Raw genomic sequence first — 19,647 nt, 5'->3', positions numbered from 1 at the left:
ATAGATATTCGAAAATTCAGCTACTTACCAATTCATGTCCTTTTCCTACGGAAAATATCGCTACCAAAACAAAAACTAGCATATCTTTATATCACGTGTTCCTCCTTCTTTAATGCTAAAATAACTGAAAATGCGCATGGTGGTCTTTATATAGTTCATGTAATAATAGCTGAAAATGTGAACTATGGCATACTTTGATGTAACCCGGAAAGCAAAGGTTTAATTAAACCTGTATTTCCATTACAGTTGGGAGAGTTTAAAAGTTGCATGTTATCAAAGCATAACAAAAACAATCGAAATATCATTATTTTTGTTCTTATCTGACATCTATTCAAAACTGCAAGCTTCCATAATTACAAAGTTGTCAAGTTACTACGGGAAGGTGAAGCACCAGGGGAAGAACTTTTTCTTTTCATTGTTATTGACAATAGGGAATATACTTCGCCATAAAATTATATTGGATGTCAAAGATAATGAAATATTTCTACAACATTGTTCTGGTCTAAATACAATGTCGGTTCAACTCGTATTGGTAACATATTAGTATATAGTTTAAACAATAATAAAACTAGAAAAAAGCAGAAAAAAGAACGGTTTGTAAACAACGGGAAATAAAGAAAAAACACATTTAATGTTTGTTATTGTTTATAATTGTTTTTTTTTTTTTTTTTTGATAATATACAATTTAATCTTTATAAGTAATAAACACAGAAATAGATTTTTCCGCCGAAATTTGCTTAAACATGCCTTAATTACCTGGAAAACGAAAATGTTGCATTAATCCATAAAATATGATTTACTGTTCTTTTTGTGATTTCGTGTAATGTAACATATACTAATACGATCCCGAAGGGAGCGTTTATGGTTGTATTATCAACTTGGTTCTGTATACTTTTGGCAAGAAAAAGCATCAATATCCGGTTTGTACCTGTATTTTCAGGATCTGAAAAACAGTATAATGGCAGCTTCATTTGCGTATACTTGTATATGTGCGATTGAGAGCCACATCAGTCTCGGTAAATATTTGCTAGTTTCGATAATTAAATACAAATCGAATCATAGATTTTCCAAGATAGGGTTGGCCTTATAATCTGCAGTATGTCGTCCAGATGTTTATGAAAATTACGTAATCAATGTTACCCATAATTCTCGGGTCATAAAAAATTGCGAAACGAAAACGAACCAAAACAAAACGAAGATAATCGATAAAAAAATAATCGAAACGAATCTATTCGATTAAATGAATAAAATCGTTATAAAAACATAATTTAACTTAACAAAATGAACAGAATGAAACGAAACTAAATGCAACAAAAGAAATCTTTGAAGACGTTTCGCAAATTTAAGAACCATAATGTTAACCAGTGCCGGACAATTCGACCAAAAGACATTTCGGACCATGACAACCACTAATTCCTTATGAATGCCGGACATATCGCCCAATAGACATATCAGACTACGACAATCAGTAAAATGCTTTAGGACAAATATATATCATTACAAAATATGCCATACTTGAAGGTTAGAACTATAAAATATCAAATCAGAGCTGACAAAAAAGTTGTTTTTAATTAATGTTTCTACGGGAGCGTTAAAAGATTTCACCGTCATCATATTAGTGTAACCAAATGATATATGGATACATGAGAGAAAATTACATTACAATTATTTTTTGGATTTTTTTTTCTTTGGTCGTAAATATTTTTGTTTAACATAGAGTTAAAAAATATTTTGATTTTTTAACATCAACATTAAGGGTACAAATGTTAAGAATATAAAAAAAAATACTAATTGATTGATATTGCAAACATTAACTAATTGGACTGTTAAACTGTTTTGATATATTTAATGAACCTAATAAAATAACCAATCCTGGGAAGGGGGTCGCTCGGTTCATTATTTGGAATTAACTAAAAATCACCCTTATTATGCTGGATCATTCTTTTGAATTTTTTAATCCATCACCGATTTTCAACATGAAACCATACCATGATACATGTATAATTGTAGAACCATGTATGCCTTACATTAATAACTAATAATAATCTTATTGTACATCTTCCTCCATTTAAGGGGTATACTGAAGGTTTATACCATCTTTTGTGTGGATGTTGATAACACCCTATCCGCTTGTAATATGTTATTACTCATTTCAATCAAAACTTTCATTATTTTCACGTTTATCGTGTATTATTGACCTTGTTGTTTTCTTCATTTTTGTGTAACTAAGGAAGGTGAAATGAAGGATCAGCTGGACTTCATTGGTGTGTTAAGTCATCATGTATTATATTAAAAGCGACTCTATTTTAGAATAAAATGAAGTCAAATAGTCATATGGGAACAAAGAGGAAGTGTATATTTTGCTTATCATTGACCAGAATATTACGTTTACAAAAAAAAAAACAAACAAACAAACAAAAAACAAGCAAACAAACAAACAAACAAAAAAAAAAAAAAAAAAAAAAAAGTTGTTTTTTTAATTTTTTCATTGTTTTATTATTAACCTATTTATGATTTTTAATGAAAGTATCATAAAAGAGTAATCAAGCGAACCAAGGTTCTAGCGGTAATCAAAAGAATATAATCCAAGGACAAAGACCAGACATACACAACAAAGAACATAAAGTAACTAAAATGATAGATACAAAGTAACAAAAGCAAATGAGCAACTCGGCCTCCACTAAAAACTTAGAGCATGGACTAGGTGAACCGGTAGGGTAGGTGATTACTTCAATCTTGTAGCAACGTAACCCTGTTCCAGAAGCTTATTTGATTGAAGTCTAGCGCGACACAAATAGTATAAATTTGTCCATTATATCAATATATTAACTTTCTATGTGTCTATCATATCAATATATTAACTTTCTATGTGTCTATCATATCAATATATTAACTGTATATGCGTCTATTATATCAATGTATAAACTTTTAAATCAAGATTTCATTCATAGGGTATGCTTTTCAATTGGCAGGTTTATTGGAAATATGAATGATTCAAAATATTTTGTACAATTACATATAAATAATTTTACTAAAGTAAACTTTACGGTATTTGCTTTGATATAAGATCATGATTCATTTAATTGCAATATGGACATAACGATAGCAAAACTTTCAGATAAATGCGTGTTACAAGTAAATGAATTCACATTTTAAATGTGTAATATTTCAAATTCCGATTAATATAATTAATATAATCTGATATAATTCAGGGTCAAACAAGCCTGTCTACTGAGTGTGTAAAGAAATGAATATCTATCTTGTTGCCAAATTAGATGGATAACAAAAGTGCTTAGTAACACGATATAACACACAAGGAGAGGGACATATTATAGAAATACTATGTTCATTCACTGGTTGGTCTTTGAAATTTTTATTGTTTGAGCTTACATATTTTAACATATGTGATTTATAGGTAGTTATAGTCACGAAAAAAAAAAATGCTAAAAAGTTAGTTATTGTTTTACTTTTATGGAACATGTGTAGCATTGCGTTGCCTCGTCGTTCTTCTCTGTAACTGGGTATGTTATCTTTTTATTTATATTTAGTTTTGTTTGTTTTTTTCGTTTCTTTTTTTTTTTGCTTTTTTTTTGGTGTGGGTTTTTGATATGTTTTTAATGGGGGGCGGTTACAAGGTGAGATCAATTTTAGAAGAACACGATTGTTTTCAGGAGGAAGGTTACCACAGGCTGTATTCATTAGATGTACATATATGCGTGTGTCTAACCCAGTTTCAAATGGAGGATGTCAGATTTATACTTGTTCATTTCGAGTGGAACAATTTAAGTATATTTATTTGATCTTCACTCAAATTATTGACTATTCAATCGTGCTATATGATTTTGAGACGAAAATATCTATCATAGTTTATTTGCATTACAGGTCTTACGCGAATGAAAATAAAACTGTCGCAGAACCTTTGCGGTTTAGGGGATTTAGTTTGTTGGTTTTTACCCTTTTGGTTTGCTTCTATGTTCTCTAAAGTCTTTTTGTGTCAAATTGAAGCAAAAGATTAATATTAGAATTTTAGTGTTACATGAATATGGACAGTTTCATTCTTTTGAAAGACTACCCAACTTGGTAGTTCATTGTCGATTAAACAGATCTGACATACAGTTTTATGTTACTGACTTCAACAATTAAAGGTAAGCGGCATTACCAACCCAGGCCTTTGGCACAACTACATGCAAATGAAATAATTGTTTCTATTTGTGGGTTGACAAAGTATACTACCAGAAGAAACATGGGTATCAAACGTTTATTTTGAGGTCAACCCGTTTAGCCACCAACACAATAACATGTTATTAGTTAAATTTGACTTTTGGATATCGTCTATTGTGCTGTTAAATTGGTACTAAAAACAAAACAGGATACACCTTTATTTATTTCCAAGTAATGTGCGACATTTTCCTTATTTTTGTTTGAAATTTACACAATATTTTTTTATCCTCAAACATATAAACAAGCAGCTTTATTTGTCATCAGTTTAAGTATAAGATAAACTAAATGAGTATTTTAAATATTTTGTATTTATTAATTTTAAAAAGTCAATTGTTCGCGATTTTGTTTTACAGTTTACACTGATTTTTTCAATATAATGAGTTATCATTGTATTCCAAACAATTTCATGTAGAATATCGGCATTTTGTTTGTTTAAAAGTTTATATAATATCACATCAGTCCAATTTTGTGTAATGTGTTGCTCTGTCCTGACTTTCATCATCGTGTCTCTCATGGACGTCCCAATTAGTTTAAGTAACATTGCCATTTTGAATTTGCAATAATTTTATTACAACAGTATTAGCCTTGGTTAATAAATCACCTAGTAAATGCAATGAAAGAAGTAAAGTCACTGATAGTTCAATCATAAACAATACCAATTACATTTTTATGGGTTATAAATATTTGTATAAATCTAGAACATTCGAGTAATTTTAAGGGTTTTCTAGATATTTCATACCACCTGGGTATCCATATCCCTCACGAGATTTCTCACCGTACACCCACAATCCGAATTCGATATTTGATGTATGATATATACTATGAGCCCCACTCGATGTCCTGAATCTAAATGTTACGTAAGTAGTGCCATTCAGAGTTTCAGTGAAGGTATCAGTTCCGGCAGGATGAATGTTCTTATAGTCCAGAATGAATCCTCTTGTGTCGTCATTAGATCCCTTGAACACAACGCTAATGTGATTAGTAAGAGAGTTGTCGGGACAATTAAACATGAAATCTGATTTCCACTGACGTATGCCGTAAAATGTTGTCATGTATGCGTCATAATCAGGGATATCCTTCGGAAATCCATACACACTAACTGGCTTACTAGCGTTAATAATGGACATGTGTGGGCTAATGTACTCATAGAAATTTCCCTTTTTAATAACTTGAAGCTGTGTACTGTTGTTCGTAGTAATTAGAATATTTGTGTCATCATGACAATACACTCGAACGTAAAACTGGTCCCGTCTTTCTATTGTTGGTATTATGAATATGAAGTCTGCTTGGGTATTTGGGAGCATCATTTCCAGGAAGGCATTACAATAATACTCTAGTATTGAGTTGCATTTGTTTCCAGCAAATACTGCTATTGGTTTGTCTGACTTAATGGTTGTACCCGAAAGGTCAGCAGTGTGTGAGAGCTGGAAAGTATTCAATTCTTGCAGAGTAAGGTGGATGACATCTCCTGTCTGATATTTTATAGAATTATAATATAGTCCGGTATCAGTCGTTTTTATAGTTATATTGATATTGGTATTATTGTTTTTGCTTACGATACCAAAAAGTGCTTTTCTGAGATCTTTGGCCTTGTACGGTTTGTACATCATGACAACATATTCTTTCCCTAAAATCTCTGTTGGTATAGCCATAAACCCATCTCCAGCAACGCTTCCAATATAACCAAATACTTTGATTGCAACATTTGTGGAAACCCGTACACCCTTTCTTTCCACAAGTTGGTCTGTAGTGAATAATGTTTTGGAAAAAGAAATGGAATTCCTTGTACCGAAATGCAGGTCAACCGTCCTTTTACCCCCACCATTTAAAGCGGTGATATTAAGTTCAGTTGATTTTGCTGTCCAGACAAGTAAGTATGGATTGTTATCCGATCGTGGAGCCTCAGTAAACATAATTAAATAGTCTTTATACCCCTTTTCTAAAAAAGCAAAGCAAAACAAAACAAAAATACAAAAAAAAAACAAACAAACAAGCAAACACAAAAAAAAACAAGCAAAAAAAAAACACACAAAAAAAAAATTGAAAAATGTAGCAACCTAATCAACATTGCTTATTTAAATGACACGTAATTCATGTATTTGTCTGAAACTAAATCATCTGTTCCATTGTTCTTTACAAGCTAGCATCAATCAACAAAAAAACTTGCATTATGAAATTCCTGAAATATTATTTATAGATTTTTTTTTATAAAAGACCACACTTTTTCGTTTTTGTTGACAAATTGGATTTTATTCCTTGAATAGCTTTAAAACGTTCACTTTTAGAAATTTGATAGATTTAAGTACCAGTCCATATAAAATTCAGAAACGGCCTCCGGCACAGGTGATTCATGGTATAGAAAAACCCACCAAACAAACGATGCTTTTTAAGTCTACAGATGCTCCACATTCACATAAAGATAATCAGATCTGCAACGTTTTAGAAAATCATACATTTATCTACCACTAAAATCAACCGAATGAAACCTAATCGAGAACAATAACTCTTGCAAAGTGCAAATTTCATGTACAATCCATATGATTTCTATGTCAAAAGCGCAACAACCGAATGAAAATCTAAAACCGGTTATGTGATCGGTAAATGTTTTTGAAGTAGAAATAAAACTCAAACGGGCGGGTTTTTGACGTGAATGAATCACCTCCTGTCTGATTTTTATTAAGACTGCTACTTAATACTAACGAACCTATTCTTATTTAAAACGTGAATATATTGGTCTGAGCCTTACCTTGGCAAAGGTGTCCCACAAAATCATCGGTACATTTACATTGGGCCATATTATCATTCACTGTACAGTTGCCGCCATTCAAACACGTGACTATGTCACATGGTGTCACTGAAAAATATATATCTATCTGAATAGGGTTCACAGATTATTGGCAGTCATTTCGTCCATTAATATATATGTTGAGGTAGCAGCCAAATTTACATCAGAAATTTGCTACCTTACATGAATTCTAGAGTTGGGGTGTTGCTTAGATTATTTATATAAATATGCACTCATGTATCAACATTCTATGTTGATCATCGACAATGTTGATTATTGCCGTGTATGCTGTGTACCTATAGAGTAATGCACTAGCAATGAAGGTTATAGAGTTCCCACATCCCATTAAACTCCGTGTATGTATAATATACTTGGTGTGACCGTATTTGTATACTGCTGCAGATCCTCTACTGCCTTACTCAATACCATCAGTGGTTGTCATATTCATTTACATCATGTGCTAATGTTTGCTCTCTTGATTGACTTAGAGAGAGTATCACTCGGATAATGAAAGCTATATTTCTATATAGCATAAAAGACCAAGTGGTGTAGACGTTGAACTAAGTGCAGGCATTGTTGCCATAGATGTCAGAGAAGGTTCGAATCCCGATTAGGGAGCGACCAATTTTGCAACATAAATTTGCAACTTCACATGGACTCTAGAGTTGGAATGTAGTTTAGACTTGAATATAAAGATTTATATATTCTTATATTAAGACTCTATGTTGATCCTCCCTATGCATGCTATGTATCTACACAGCAATGCTTAACTTAACGATGTGCACTAGTTACAACATTTTTACGACCGGAAAAAAAATTCATAATTTACCTTGACAATTTTTTCCGGTATATCCTTTATGGCAGGTACAGGTATAGTCTGGTCGATTAATTTCACACACTCCACCGTTTAGGCAAGGGCTCTTCTTACATGGGTCAACTTATGAAAAATAAATTTAAACACACACTTTACTATTTATCTATCTGTTTATTTGCCTTTTTTGTCCCTACATTGTTATCAAAGTATTTGATCGAAAGGACTTGATGGCAATTATCGCCTTAAACGATATTTGGGTTTAACTCGATTTTTGCTGCTTCGTTCTGTTTAAGAAAGTGGATTACGACGTTTTGGGGTTATTCCCACATATATAGCTTATATTATATGCCAACTTTTCACTAGATGCTACCAATTAATTACTATAATCGTGATCTGCGTCAAAACCCATAGCAAGTAGATTTGATGTGATCAGTTTTTTAACTACTTTAGTATTACACTACAATTTTTAAATACAAGGTAAACCTTTCTTTACATGCTTGCAGTTCTAGGCTTCAATCAGCTGTGCATTGTTTCAATATATAGCAAAGATTTTGCATATGGCTATAATAAAAATGCAACCGAATGGCTACATCATTCAATACTTAGATGATTGTTCCTTGGCAAAGACAATACTGATCAAAATCTGAAGTACAAATAAGATATTTGAAAAGATTGGTAACGAAATATGCATACAAGGGGTTGATGATACAAACTGAGCTACACACAACTAAAATAACTTCTCAAGGTATTGGAATATATACTTTTGAACAATACCAAAAGATTAGCTTATTAAGCTTAAACATGATATTTTACTTTTTTTCGTGAGAGTTCAGAAGCCAGTTTTGGAATGTACTGTAAGGACAGATTGTGCTACAGTGTATCTCCCAAAGACTGGTCAGACAGTACGTTTACCCAAAAGGTAATATTTTACAGGTATTCCCTATTTATGTGTGAATTGTATTATGGAGAGAGGGTCTACTTTTAAAAAAAATAAGAAATTATTTTTTACTACTGATAAAGAGGCAGTCGTGTACGAGGTAAATAAGAAAACATCCAAATAACCTGAGGTGATGTCAGTTGTATGAAAACAGCTCTTGGGAACGCTTAAGTTCAAAGTATATATAGAAAATCAACATATTTCAGGGGAAATTATTATATTGCTAATGCAATTTAATTTTATCAGTGGTCCTAATTCCGAGGTCTAACTCCAGGCGTAGATGCATTTCCTACACCCATGTTTACCAGCTATAGAAATAGATTTGGACATTACGTTTGTCAGTTTTATGTCCAACAGAACAAAAACGTATAAAACAACAAGATCAGTTTTAAGTAGCACTCCAGCTAAGAATCATGCAAAATGTGATTCATGGTTGGAAAGCCTACATATTTTTATTTTGATATTTTATTTAAAATGCTTTAGTAAACAGAAATTAATATTTGGTTTTTCATATAACCCGTGCTCATCGGAGATAAACATTATATAGAATGCACTGTAGATTTCGAAATTAATGGAGATAACTCGGTAAATGACACTCAAATACAATAGAATCTACTTGATTTTCAATGTTGATTATCTCCTAAGAGCAGACAGATCGGAATGAATAATTACACATTTCATAATATACACCCATAAAACAACTTAATTACAAAAATTAAAATATGTAGCTTTTTTATGGTGTATCACATTTTTCAGATTTTGCATGATTCTTACAATGACAGCTACTTAAGTAATTTCGAAGGCGCTTTTAGTTAGACAATACTTGGCTGACCCCACTGAACAGCTTACCAAGCTTTTTGCATAAACTTTATACTGAAGAAGTCTGAAAAACCAGTTTAATATGCATTAGTGGTATTTCCTTCAACGGCAAGATACAAAATACACAGGACATAACCAATAATTTTGTTATTTCAAAAATATTAGACGCAATTCAAAGACAAAAGGTTCATGGATATCACCAGGACCCCGGTCTCACGTCCATTATTAGAAAACAATAATATTGACTCTATTGAGTACACTCGAATGAAGGCAAATCTGCGCTTTGAAGAACTTACTTCATTTCAGCATATTGTGGCATGCTTAGAGTCAGTAAGTTCACATCTTTATGCAAAAGAAATTCCGGAACATTTGCAATAAAAATGTTTTATATCAGCATATCTGACAAATAACTGTATGTCACTATTAGAAGGAATAAAATATGCCAAAGAGGTTATTCTAAGGTGACCCTGATTAACAAATATGCAACCGGCAAAGGCATTTGTCCTGTTGTTGACCTGGGAGAGTTTCTAGAATTTCGTTGAAAAAAATGCAGAAAGTCAACAATTCTACATTAACCTCAACAGTATTCCATTAACCAGTATCAGATGCCAGCAGTGCTGCGTAAAACAATAGATTTTTTCGAAATTAAAACGCGCTTATTTAGTTTCTATCTGTTAGAATCGGTGCCGCCACGCTGCTAGATAACCTTATATTATCAAAATTAAGATTTGATAATGGTGCAATGAATATCAATTGTATATAAATTTTATATTAGAATTCCCATGTAAACGATTAATTCAATTTTTAGTTGTAAATCAAATTGTTGCCCCTCTTTGGGCGCAAGAAGCGGGTGTATAAGCAAACTGGCTGGAAAGCCCTTAATCTCTAGACAACAAAAATGTTAAGATACACTGGATTACTAAATGTGCCATGGGGTTGTGTGAATTTAACCATAACTTCGATACGGATTTGTGTGTCAAGAAAAAACCAAATTACCCATAAGTGCAACTTAGGAGTAATGATTTAGTAGAGTCGAATACGAAAGAACAAATTGAGTGCATCAAATGTTTTATTATTATTATTATTATTATTATTATTACTATTATTATTCCAGATTTAAAACAATATGATCTAAGATGTTGCCCAAACCTTTTGTGCATGGAACCCTGATATATTACAAAAGGGGAAAATATCCAGAAAAATGTTCATCCAAGATGAAGAACTGTACTTCTATCTTACATACCCGCCAATCCAAAGTTCAGACACGACAGTACACATTTGTCAACTATATGCCTAGATAAAATCAACAATCAAGTAGCACTTGAAACTTACATTTTGGTACAAACAGGGTTTTCCCACCAGACTATATGTGAAGGAAATTGTTTCTGCAGTGAATCTATTTTCTTTTCTTTTAAATGTTTAACCATACCTGCCGAATGGTGGAAGGTACGTCTTATTCATGGAATTCACTCTTTCAATCACTCGGAACCTCACCCCTGCTTGTATGAGTATAGAGGTTCATATTTGAACAAGTAATTAAGTGCAAATGAATGCAACCGAATCACAATCGTAGGAGTGTTTTATCATCAGAAAATAAATAGTAGTTCGCTCTTGCACGAAATAAAAATAAACCAAGAGGGGTTTATGACAATTGTGGTATCACAGGGTCGCCGATATGGAACTCCAAAAATATGTCTTTCAGTTCTAAGTTCCCTGCAACATTCAGTCAGAGCTTGTCAAAACTACGCGGAGTATTGGTACCGTGCTAACCTTCTAAAATTGAGCTTCTGGAAAAGGGTGATGTTGCTACACGACTGAAGTCATTACTACAGAAGTTGTATGGTCGTCATCGTTAATTTGGGAATCATTATGGAATATTCTACACCATGATAACCGCTTTGTTCACCGTGTCATAGTTTTTCTTTTCTTAATTGTCTAACATAATCCTTATATTTGCCCCGGTTATAACATTTTATTATCAACTCGGTGAGGGTTTCAGAACGCTTATCCTACCTGTGCACCCGGTCCATGCTCCAGGTTTTGATTGAGTACGGGTTGATTATTTACTGTTTTTCTTTGTACGTGTCAGTTTGTATTATTTCAAATTCTTTGTTGTATGTGTCTATTTTCTCTGACTATTTTTTTTCTTTATAAAATATATATCTTTGATTTTCTCTCGAATTTTGGTTAATTTTATTACCCTTTTCTTCAACATTAATAAATATTTGTATATTTGAATTGATATTTGGGGAAATAAACGTACTATTCCCCGAATACACAGTCAGTAAGTTTTTTTATTATACCGAAAGAGACAATAGACACACAACTATACTAAAGACTTAAAGAGACAACATACTAGATCTCAGGAAATTAGGAACTATCTATGCTAGTAGTTGAATACACATATATTTTTATACCTCGAGGAAACAACAGACATGCAAATCGACCTGCCGACTGGGCACTGTGCATGATAGTTCTTTCATCTTTCTGAAATTTGAAATCTTTTGGCACGACCTTATATAACAATCAAATTCGAGAATTCCGAATGAAGTGTTAAAATCCTAGCCAAGACAACGAAAATTTCGCCTGAAGTCAAATTGTTTCAGGGAGGGCAAAATGTTACAAAAACCTATTTACCGGCCAACAGTCTTTTGGGTGCAACTCATCAGAAAAGTAAAGCTATTTACAAACATTCTGTAAAGAAAAAGTATAGTGAGGAAAAGAATACAAAAATATTAAGACGGAAGAAAATCAGTTAATAATACTTACACTGACAAATGTCACCAAAGAAACCAAATCGACAAACACACGAATAGCTTATATTCTGAACTTGACACAACCCACCATTGAAACAGATGACGTTGTCACATGGTGTTTCTGTAAAACCAGACGTAGAATTAAATCTTATTCGGATGAAATGTCATATCAGGTCATATTAATTATCACTGCCAAAAGTGCAACATTGTCTTGAACTTAAAATCACTCAACGGTTCTCTTAGCTCCCTACTCACGCAACAATATGGTCAAATTATAAATTCGTTATACATTTTGTTAATGTTGCTTTAGTGTGGAATCTATTAAACGAAATGGTATGCCTATTTACCACCTCAGTCAAAGTATCAAAATTGCTGTAATACAGCGTTGCGTAGTTGACAAAACGGGAATGGACTTTTGGACGTCATGACCACTAGATCAATTTAGCAAAGCACGTAACAATACCTATACTTTGAGCGGGTACTTGCACCCAGGAAAGTGCTTATACATGAATAAATGTATTAAGATTTGTTAAAAATATATTGTTTGTAAATAAACTCATTTTAAATTCGTTGCGGTCCAAGGGTAGCGTACTAATCTTCACTGCAGCAGGTCGTTGTTTCGACCCCTACCCCTCCCCCCAAGCACACCAAAAACCTTAGAATTACTGAAGTCACTTGTTCACCGCAATTATAAATGTGACGACTGGTTGGGTCGAAATCTGAATAATGTTTCCACGTATGAAGGCAGGCTTAGTTGCAATGTGTTGCTTATGTGAGCTAGTACAATAAAATAACAGCTATGACTGTCAGTCAGGTTGATTGGCCAATTGTTCTTCTCCAGAAATTTATAAAATATCTGCCACAGGAGTCAAATAATAACCAGTCATTTAATCAAATTTTCCATTTGTTAATTTATTCCTGTCTTTACAAAAAAAGTTCAAAAAAGATTTTTTTTCCCTCTCACCTTCACATCTAGGGCCAGAAAATCCATCCGGGCAGCTGCAGTTATATCCTATGTCATTAGTATTAATACACTGGCCACCATTGAAACATGGTGAGCTCGAACATGCTAAATCTAAGAAAAAATATAAATAAAATAAATTTGAAACATTTAAAAGGTTAGAATTCTTAAATGACAGACTAATCTTGTATTTAATCTGCTCGTGTAAATTGCTTTAAATTAATCAGCAGTTTAATTTACATGTATGTATTGATTCCTTTAGAAAAAATAAAACTAATGATACTGTCCAAGCGCAAGTGAATTAGAAATTGAATATCCAGAAATAGTTCAGTGCATGTAAATTGTGTTTTCTTATTTTTAAATATCACAATTACGTAACATAATTACATGTAATTGATATTTATTTATTTAACATTGAACTTCTTCAAACACCATAAATTATTGATGGACGAAGATAACAGTAAATGTAACTCAAAAACCTTGGCGTGTTTATTTGAAGTATGTTCAGACCATAAGTAGCAAATAAAAATTGACCTACTTTTGTCTTGTGTTTGGGCACTTGTGCCACAATTGTCATGTGAATTATTATTTCTGTCGTCTGAAAAGTATGATAATACATAATGTGCAACTTACACGATAAGATTTGAACACATGGAACTTAAATTTAGATTGACTGAGAAAATTAGTAAAACAGTTTCTAGCCTAATATAAATGATATTTCAGAAGGTCATTTTTCTGAAACCTTATTTTTAATTTGTGATCATTTTTTGTTAAAAATTGAATTTTCTAGTGTAGACTCCAAGAAAATATTAGTTGAACTCATATCCAAATTTAACGCTAGACGAATGTCGTTTTGAAAGACAAGATAAGGTTAAACAGACAAATGACAGAACAAAAGTGGTGAGTGATTGTGAGATTGTATGTGCAAGCGTATTTCATTCTGACAATACTCATTAATATATTTATATCATAAATCATATAAATCTGTGTCGGATATAATCTGTCATTTTTGCCCGAATACACCACTGTTACATGTAGGCGGTGATGAAGGTTTACCTGTCAACATCTTGTGCATATATATTTCAAACCAGTTAAGATATGAAAATATTAACTCATCGATTTGAATAGATGCAATATGATTGGCTTTCATCTATTTCCTAATGACTGTTTCACTACGTACATTTGCACCGTTTGATTTTGTCGAAACTGCATATTTACAGAAGGAACTCACCTATTAAAAACGTTGCCATGAGAATGATGACCACAATGGAAAGGACCACTAATCCTCCAAGAATAAAAATAAACCGTTTTAATTTTGATTTATCTTTTAAAAGTATTGATATCATCCAATTGTCCTCCTCGTTTTCAAGTTTACTCATCTGAATTCCAGTTGGCTCTGAGAAATACATAGTTATATCACTAAATCAAAACAAATCAATTCAGATGAAATTAAATCTCAGATAATGTGTCTGAATATGCATAAAACATCAAAGATAGAAAATTTCCATTTAAAAATACCTAGTCATCAGTGCATGTAGTTATCATCAAATTGTCCAGAATGTAACTGGATAACTCTCAAAGTAACACTTAATATTAGTAATACTATGTAATTTTAAGAGTCTACAATATTTACACTCCTAGTTTTAAGAGATGTTATTGTCATTTTTTATTTTCATGTGTACATGTACATCTATGATGATGAATTTGGTCAAGAATGATTATTGTTGTACAAGAACTTTACTTTTTTGTATTTTTCCCGAGAAAGTCAACAGAAAATATACGTGTAACAACTATTCTGTTTTTACAATTATCCAAATGTTGATAAATCAGGTACTACGTTTTTGTCTTACCCACTTGGGTATTCGGAATAATTGATACTTACATGTTAAATATATATTACGAACGTCTCAGAATGTGACGACTCTATTCGCTACACTGCTCCATCGGATCAAATTGATACAGGGAAGATGTGTAAACGTATAGAAAGGTTTGAAAAATTCTCAACGATGTTAGAACTGTCAAATTTGCGATGCACATTTTCGTCGTTCCCTCCGCCGGATTCGAACTCGTCCCACTGTGACATCTATGGCAGCACCGCCTGTACAAAGTCCAGCGCCCTGGACCACTCGGCCAGCTAGGCTATATAAAATATAGTTTTCGCTGGCCGGTTCATTCCTCCTCGCAGGATTAATCTAGGGCTGTAACTTAGTACACGATTTATGGTAGTACGGGACAGTTCATATAGATGTTATTATGTAGGATAGAGGATCAAATTAATGACGCATGTCTCAACAAATCAATATTATACAAACGTCTCAGAATGTGTCGACTCTATTCGCTACACTGCTCCATCGGATCAAATTGATACAGGGAAAATATGTAAACGTATAGAATGGTCTGAAAAATTTCCAACGATGTTAGAACTGTCAAATTTGCGATGCAGTTTTTGGTCGTTCCCTCCGCGGGACTCGAACACGTACCGCTGTGATATCTATGGCAACACCGCCTGCACAAGGTCCAGCGGCCTAGACCACTCGCGCTGGCCGGGTCATTCCTCCTCGTAGATTAATCTAGGACTGTAACTTAGCTATATATATGTGTGTGTGTCTTTTAACCGTACGTGAAAGTCCATAATTTTGTGATGTTTGAAAATTTCACACTCTACACTAGTAATTCATGACATCTTTATAATTCATTCATCCGTCGAGTCATTCAATAGCGTTTTTGGTGTAGGGTTAGACATATTGAACTTGAAAACATACAATAAATCTGTGGTTGTTTCAAATGATATATAAACCGTGGAAAGATAAACTGAACAGATGACTTACGGAACGTGACACACATCTTTTTGTTTAACCCATTTAAGTTATGAACATATACATGTGAAAAAAAGCAACACCTTCAAAAGCTTTAAAATGGGTAGTCACTGATTTCTGCTAAGAGTGAGGTATTTATAATTTACGGGCTCGGGTTAGAAAATTAATATGAATGGGGTGACGTGCCAACCTGGGTTGTTACTCTTGGGCTCTAGATCAATTTAAAACTTAGTCAGCGTGTCAAACTAGCATTAAGCAAGGGAGTCCGATTGGTCAAATTTTCTGGTCCTTAGGAAAGCATGAAATACTTACAAAGGGATTAAGCAACAATCTATCATTAAAGTAGATCGTTGCTGTCATTTTTTTATGGTTTAAGTAAATAATTTAAAATATTCAATACCAGCATTTGGCTATCTTAGATTTTATAAGATACAATTGAAGTGGATTAGAATTTGTCTACAATACTTGACATAAGTGATGCTTTTATGGCCATTGAAATGATTGTAACAGGAAGTTTTACATGTCATATATACAGGGCTTATTTGATTTTTCACTGAAGTAGTCGACCCTCTCATGAAAGAGTACAATGACCTCATTTGAACTTTGTACCAAAACAGGCAATATGCTATTTAGTCCAATCTGAAAAAGTAGACTTAAGACACCCTATCTTAGGAATGACCCGGCCAGCGAACGTTAAAATCTATATAGCCTAGCTGATATAATGGCCTAGGGCGCTGTGCAGGCGGTGTTGCCATAGATGTCACAGCGGTACGAGTTCGAGTTCCGAAGAGTGAACGAACAACATTTAGCTTTGCTAATTTGACAGTTCTAACATCGTTGGGAATTCCATCGGATCAAGTTAATACAGGAAAGATAACGTTAAGTTATAGAAGGGTCTGAACTCGTACCGCTGTGACATCTATGGCAACATCGCCTGCACTAAGTCCAGCGCCCTAGACCACTACATTGTCCTACGAGAAGGAATGCCCCGGCCAGCGAAAGCTATATTTTTATATAGCCTAGCTGGCCGAGTGGTCTAGGGAGCTGGACTTAGTGCAGGCGGTGTTGCAATAGATGTCACAGCGGTACGTGTTCGAGTCCCGCGGAGGGAACGGCCAAAAAAATTGCTTCGCAAATTTGACAGTTCTAACATCGTTGGGAATTTTTCAGACCTTTCAGAACTACACGTTACATAAGGATGCACTTAGGTAAATTGGTAATATATAAACATGTTGTCAAATTAATTAAATTTTGTGTAATATGTGGTGTTATTTACTATATTGGTATCTCTCTATCTCACGTGAAGTTTATAAATTATATATTCTTCGATTAATTGGCTATATAAATTACATTTCTCTGAATGTAATGGAAAAATCTCTTCTAAATCAGTGCTTTATAAATCAACTGATAAATTGCACATGCCCTTGTTTTTAAACAGTTATTTTGTCAAACAGAGAACTATGTATTATCAATTAGATGAAGGCTTTATCATCAAATCATTCCATGTCATGTCTATGTTGACTTAACAAAGTAACCAGTGTGTCATAGAGTAATCAAGGGAACCAATGTTATAGCGGTAATCAAAAGACAGTAATCCAGAGACAAAGACCCGACATGGACAACAGACATACACAACAAAGACCATAAAGTAAATCATATATACAAAGTAACAAAAGCAAATGAGAAACTCGGACTCCACTAAAAACTGGGAGCATGGACCAGGTGCACCGGTAGGGTAAGCGTACCCTGTTTTTCTAGAAACACCCGCCGAGTTGCTCATAAAAAGTCAAGTCCGGGGTAGACAAACGAGGAAAGGAAAACTATGACCCGTTGAATAAATGAGTTTTCATGGTGCAGGTTATAGGTTATATAAACAAAAGATATATTCAATGAAATCAAGTACTAGTATGTAATTAATAATTATGTATCGATTCTTTAAAGTGCTGTACGATGTTACTTCATATCAGTTACCCTCAGCTATAAGTGCCGTTCAAGTCACAACTCCAGACTTTTTTTGTAGATCGTCTTGTACAAAAAGGCTTCGATTGCAAATTAAAATTATCAAAAACTACAATTATTTAGATGTACACCCTTGTTTTATTCGTTTTACTTTCGTGTTGTTTTGTTTTGTTAGATTTGGCTTCATATTTTACCAATAATATGTGTTTTTTTACAGACGAAACAGTGTATTGAGTAGACAAACAAACAATACACGTAGTCAATGTACTGATACTGTCGTCATACACAAGCAAAATTATTTCACATGATTTTCACTCGAAGTTCACATGATTTTCACCCGAATTAAGCAAATAAACTTTGTGACAGAGTTCACGTGAAATTCGAGTAAATCAAGCCTTCACGTAACATTCACGTGAATTGTTCACATGCAATTCGTGTTAAGTGAATTTCGCGTGAAAATCACGTCAATTTCATGTGAATTTCATGTGAAGCTCGATTAACACGAATTTCATGTGAAAGATATTTGCCTGAAACTCTAATCAAAGTTTGAATCAAGTTCAATTTTTGTACTTAGTACTTTTATACGTGTTTATTACATTTTTTCATTACTAGACCCCGATCCCCTACCCCATAAGTGGCACTACGACAAACAGGTATTGTATGCAAAGGTAGGAAAGCAGGCCTATGCATTTTGGTTACTCAAATAGAAAATTGGCAATATAAATTTATATATGCTGCAGAATTTATAAAACCTCTTGCTATTAACAACTTAAGTTCTTTTCTTTCTGCTCTATTACAGTGATAAAAGTCCGTTATGTTGAGAATAAAGGTTTGACTGGATATATGTTTTAACAGTGGATTTGTCTAAGGTGGAAATAAATATAACAATCGAAAATTACAGGAAAAATGTTAATCTCATAAAAAGTTATCGTTTAAAATATTCAAATATGATTACAAAGTATATGCAATTCATCCAGACGACGTACTGACATTAGGTTGAAAATAGTTTTGTGCCTAAAACAATGCATTTTTATATTCATTTTACTTATCATTTTAACTAATGTCGAATTGTTTCTTATATCATCCAAATATAAACATTGAGCCAACAAATAACATTCTAAAGATGCTTGTACCAACTTAGATCCATTGCAGTGGTTTCCATTTTTACCCTACAACATCACGCACCTTCCACGTGACTTGAAATGTTATTCAGTTTTGTTTATTTAGTGTTTCGCTTTTTGTTTTGTTTTTGTTTTGTTATTTTCACTTATTAATTGTCCATATTACTGCACTGTTTTATCAACTGATTTTACCGATTTTTAATGTGGTAATTTAATGCTGCCCATTTGTGTTGAAATGTATCGGAAATATTGAATCGTAATGGAAGAGGATGGTTAAGCGCTATCAGTACTGGTTTAATCCACGCTTCATTTTCAAATGCTTTACCAAGTCAAGACCATTGCGTTGGTTTCCAATTTTCCGACTTTTGCCCTGATATTACCATTTTTTGATACGGAATTTCCTTTTGACTATTCATTTTGACTACTGCAAAGATCTAAATTTTGTTATTACACGTTAT

The 19,647-nt window shown here is 33.2% G+C and overlaps 1 protein-coding gene across 3 annotated transcripts; it reads right to left on the bottom strand.

The window, feature by feature from the left end:
• Positions 1–4,511: 4,511 nt before the first annotated feature.
• On the bottom strand, positions 4,512–15,481 carry LOC148607532 (peptidylaminoacyl-L/D-isomerase-like). Of its 3 annotated transcripts, none has more exons than XM_088544521.1 (8): positions 15,176–15,481; positions 14,525–14,689; positions 13,832–13,891; positions 13,297–13,407; positions 12,346–12,453; positions 7,836–7,943; positions 6,968–7,075; positions 4,512–6,160 (listed from the first exon to the last, which is right to left on the bottom strand). In XM_088544521.1, exons 2-8 carry the CDS (start codon positions 14,670–14,672, stop codon positions 4,935–4,937), a joined length of 1,869 nt encoding a protein of 622 aa, XP_088400647.1. In that variant the 5' UTR covers positions 14,673–14,689; positions 15,176–15,481; the 3' UTR covers positions 4,512–4,934. The 3 variants fall into 3 exon arrangements, with proteins under 3 accessions (XP_088400647.1, XP_088400649.1, XP_088400646.1); XM_088544523.1 differs by lacking the exon at positions 15,176–15,481 and adding an exon at positions 14,812–14,829; XM_088544520.1 differs by lacking the exon at positions 15,176–15,481 and having other exon boundaries at positions 14,525–14,867.
• Positions 15,482–19,647: the final 4,166 nt, after the last annotated feature.

Source organism: Perna viridis, chromosome 9, assembly GCF_037379345.1.
Source record: "Perna viridis isolate PV_CMFRI_1.1 ecotype Kerala chromosome 9, ASM3737934v1, whole genome shotgun sequence".
Classification (NCBI taxonomy): domain Eukaryota; kingdom Metazoa; phylum Mollusca; class Bivalvia; order Mytilida; family Mytilidae; genus Perna; species Perna viridis.
Note: the sequence above shows the minus strand (reverse complement) of the source record. Positions and strands in the feature narration are given on the sequence as shown.

Bases quoted from the DNA above. Each gene is read 5' to 3' on its own strand.
- LOC148607532 (XM_088544520.1), bottom strand. From the start codon at position 14,702: ATGTATTTCTCAGAGCCAACTGGAATTCAGATGAGTAAACTTGAAAAC. The intron at 13,408-13,831 runs GTAGGTCAATTT...ATTTTTTCTTAG, and splicing joins TGCCCAAACACAAGACAAAA to ATTTAGCATGTTCGAGCTCA. The intron at 7,944-12,345 runs GTAAGTATTATT...ATTTTTCATAAG, and splicing joins CTTTGGTGACATTTGTCAGT to TTGACCCATGTAAGAAGAGC.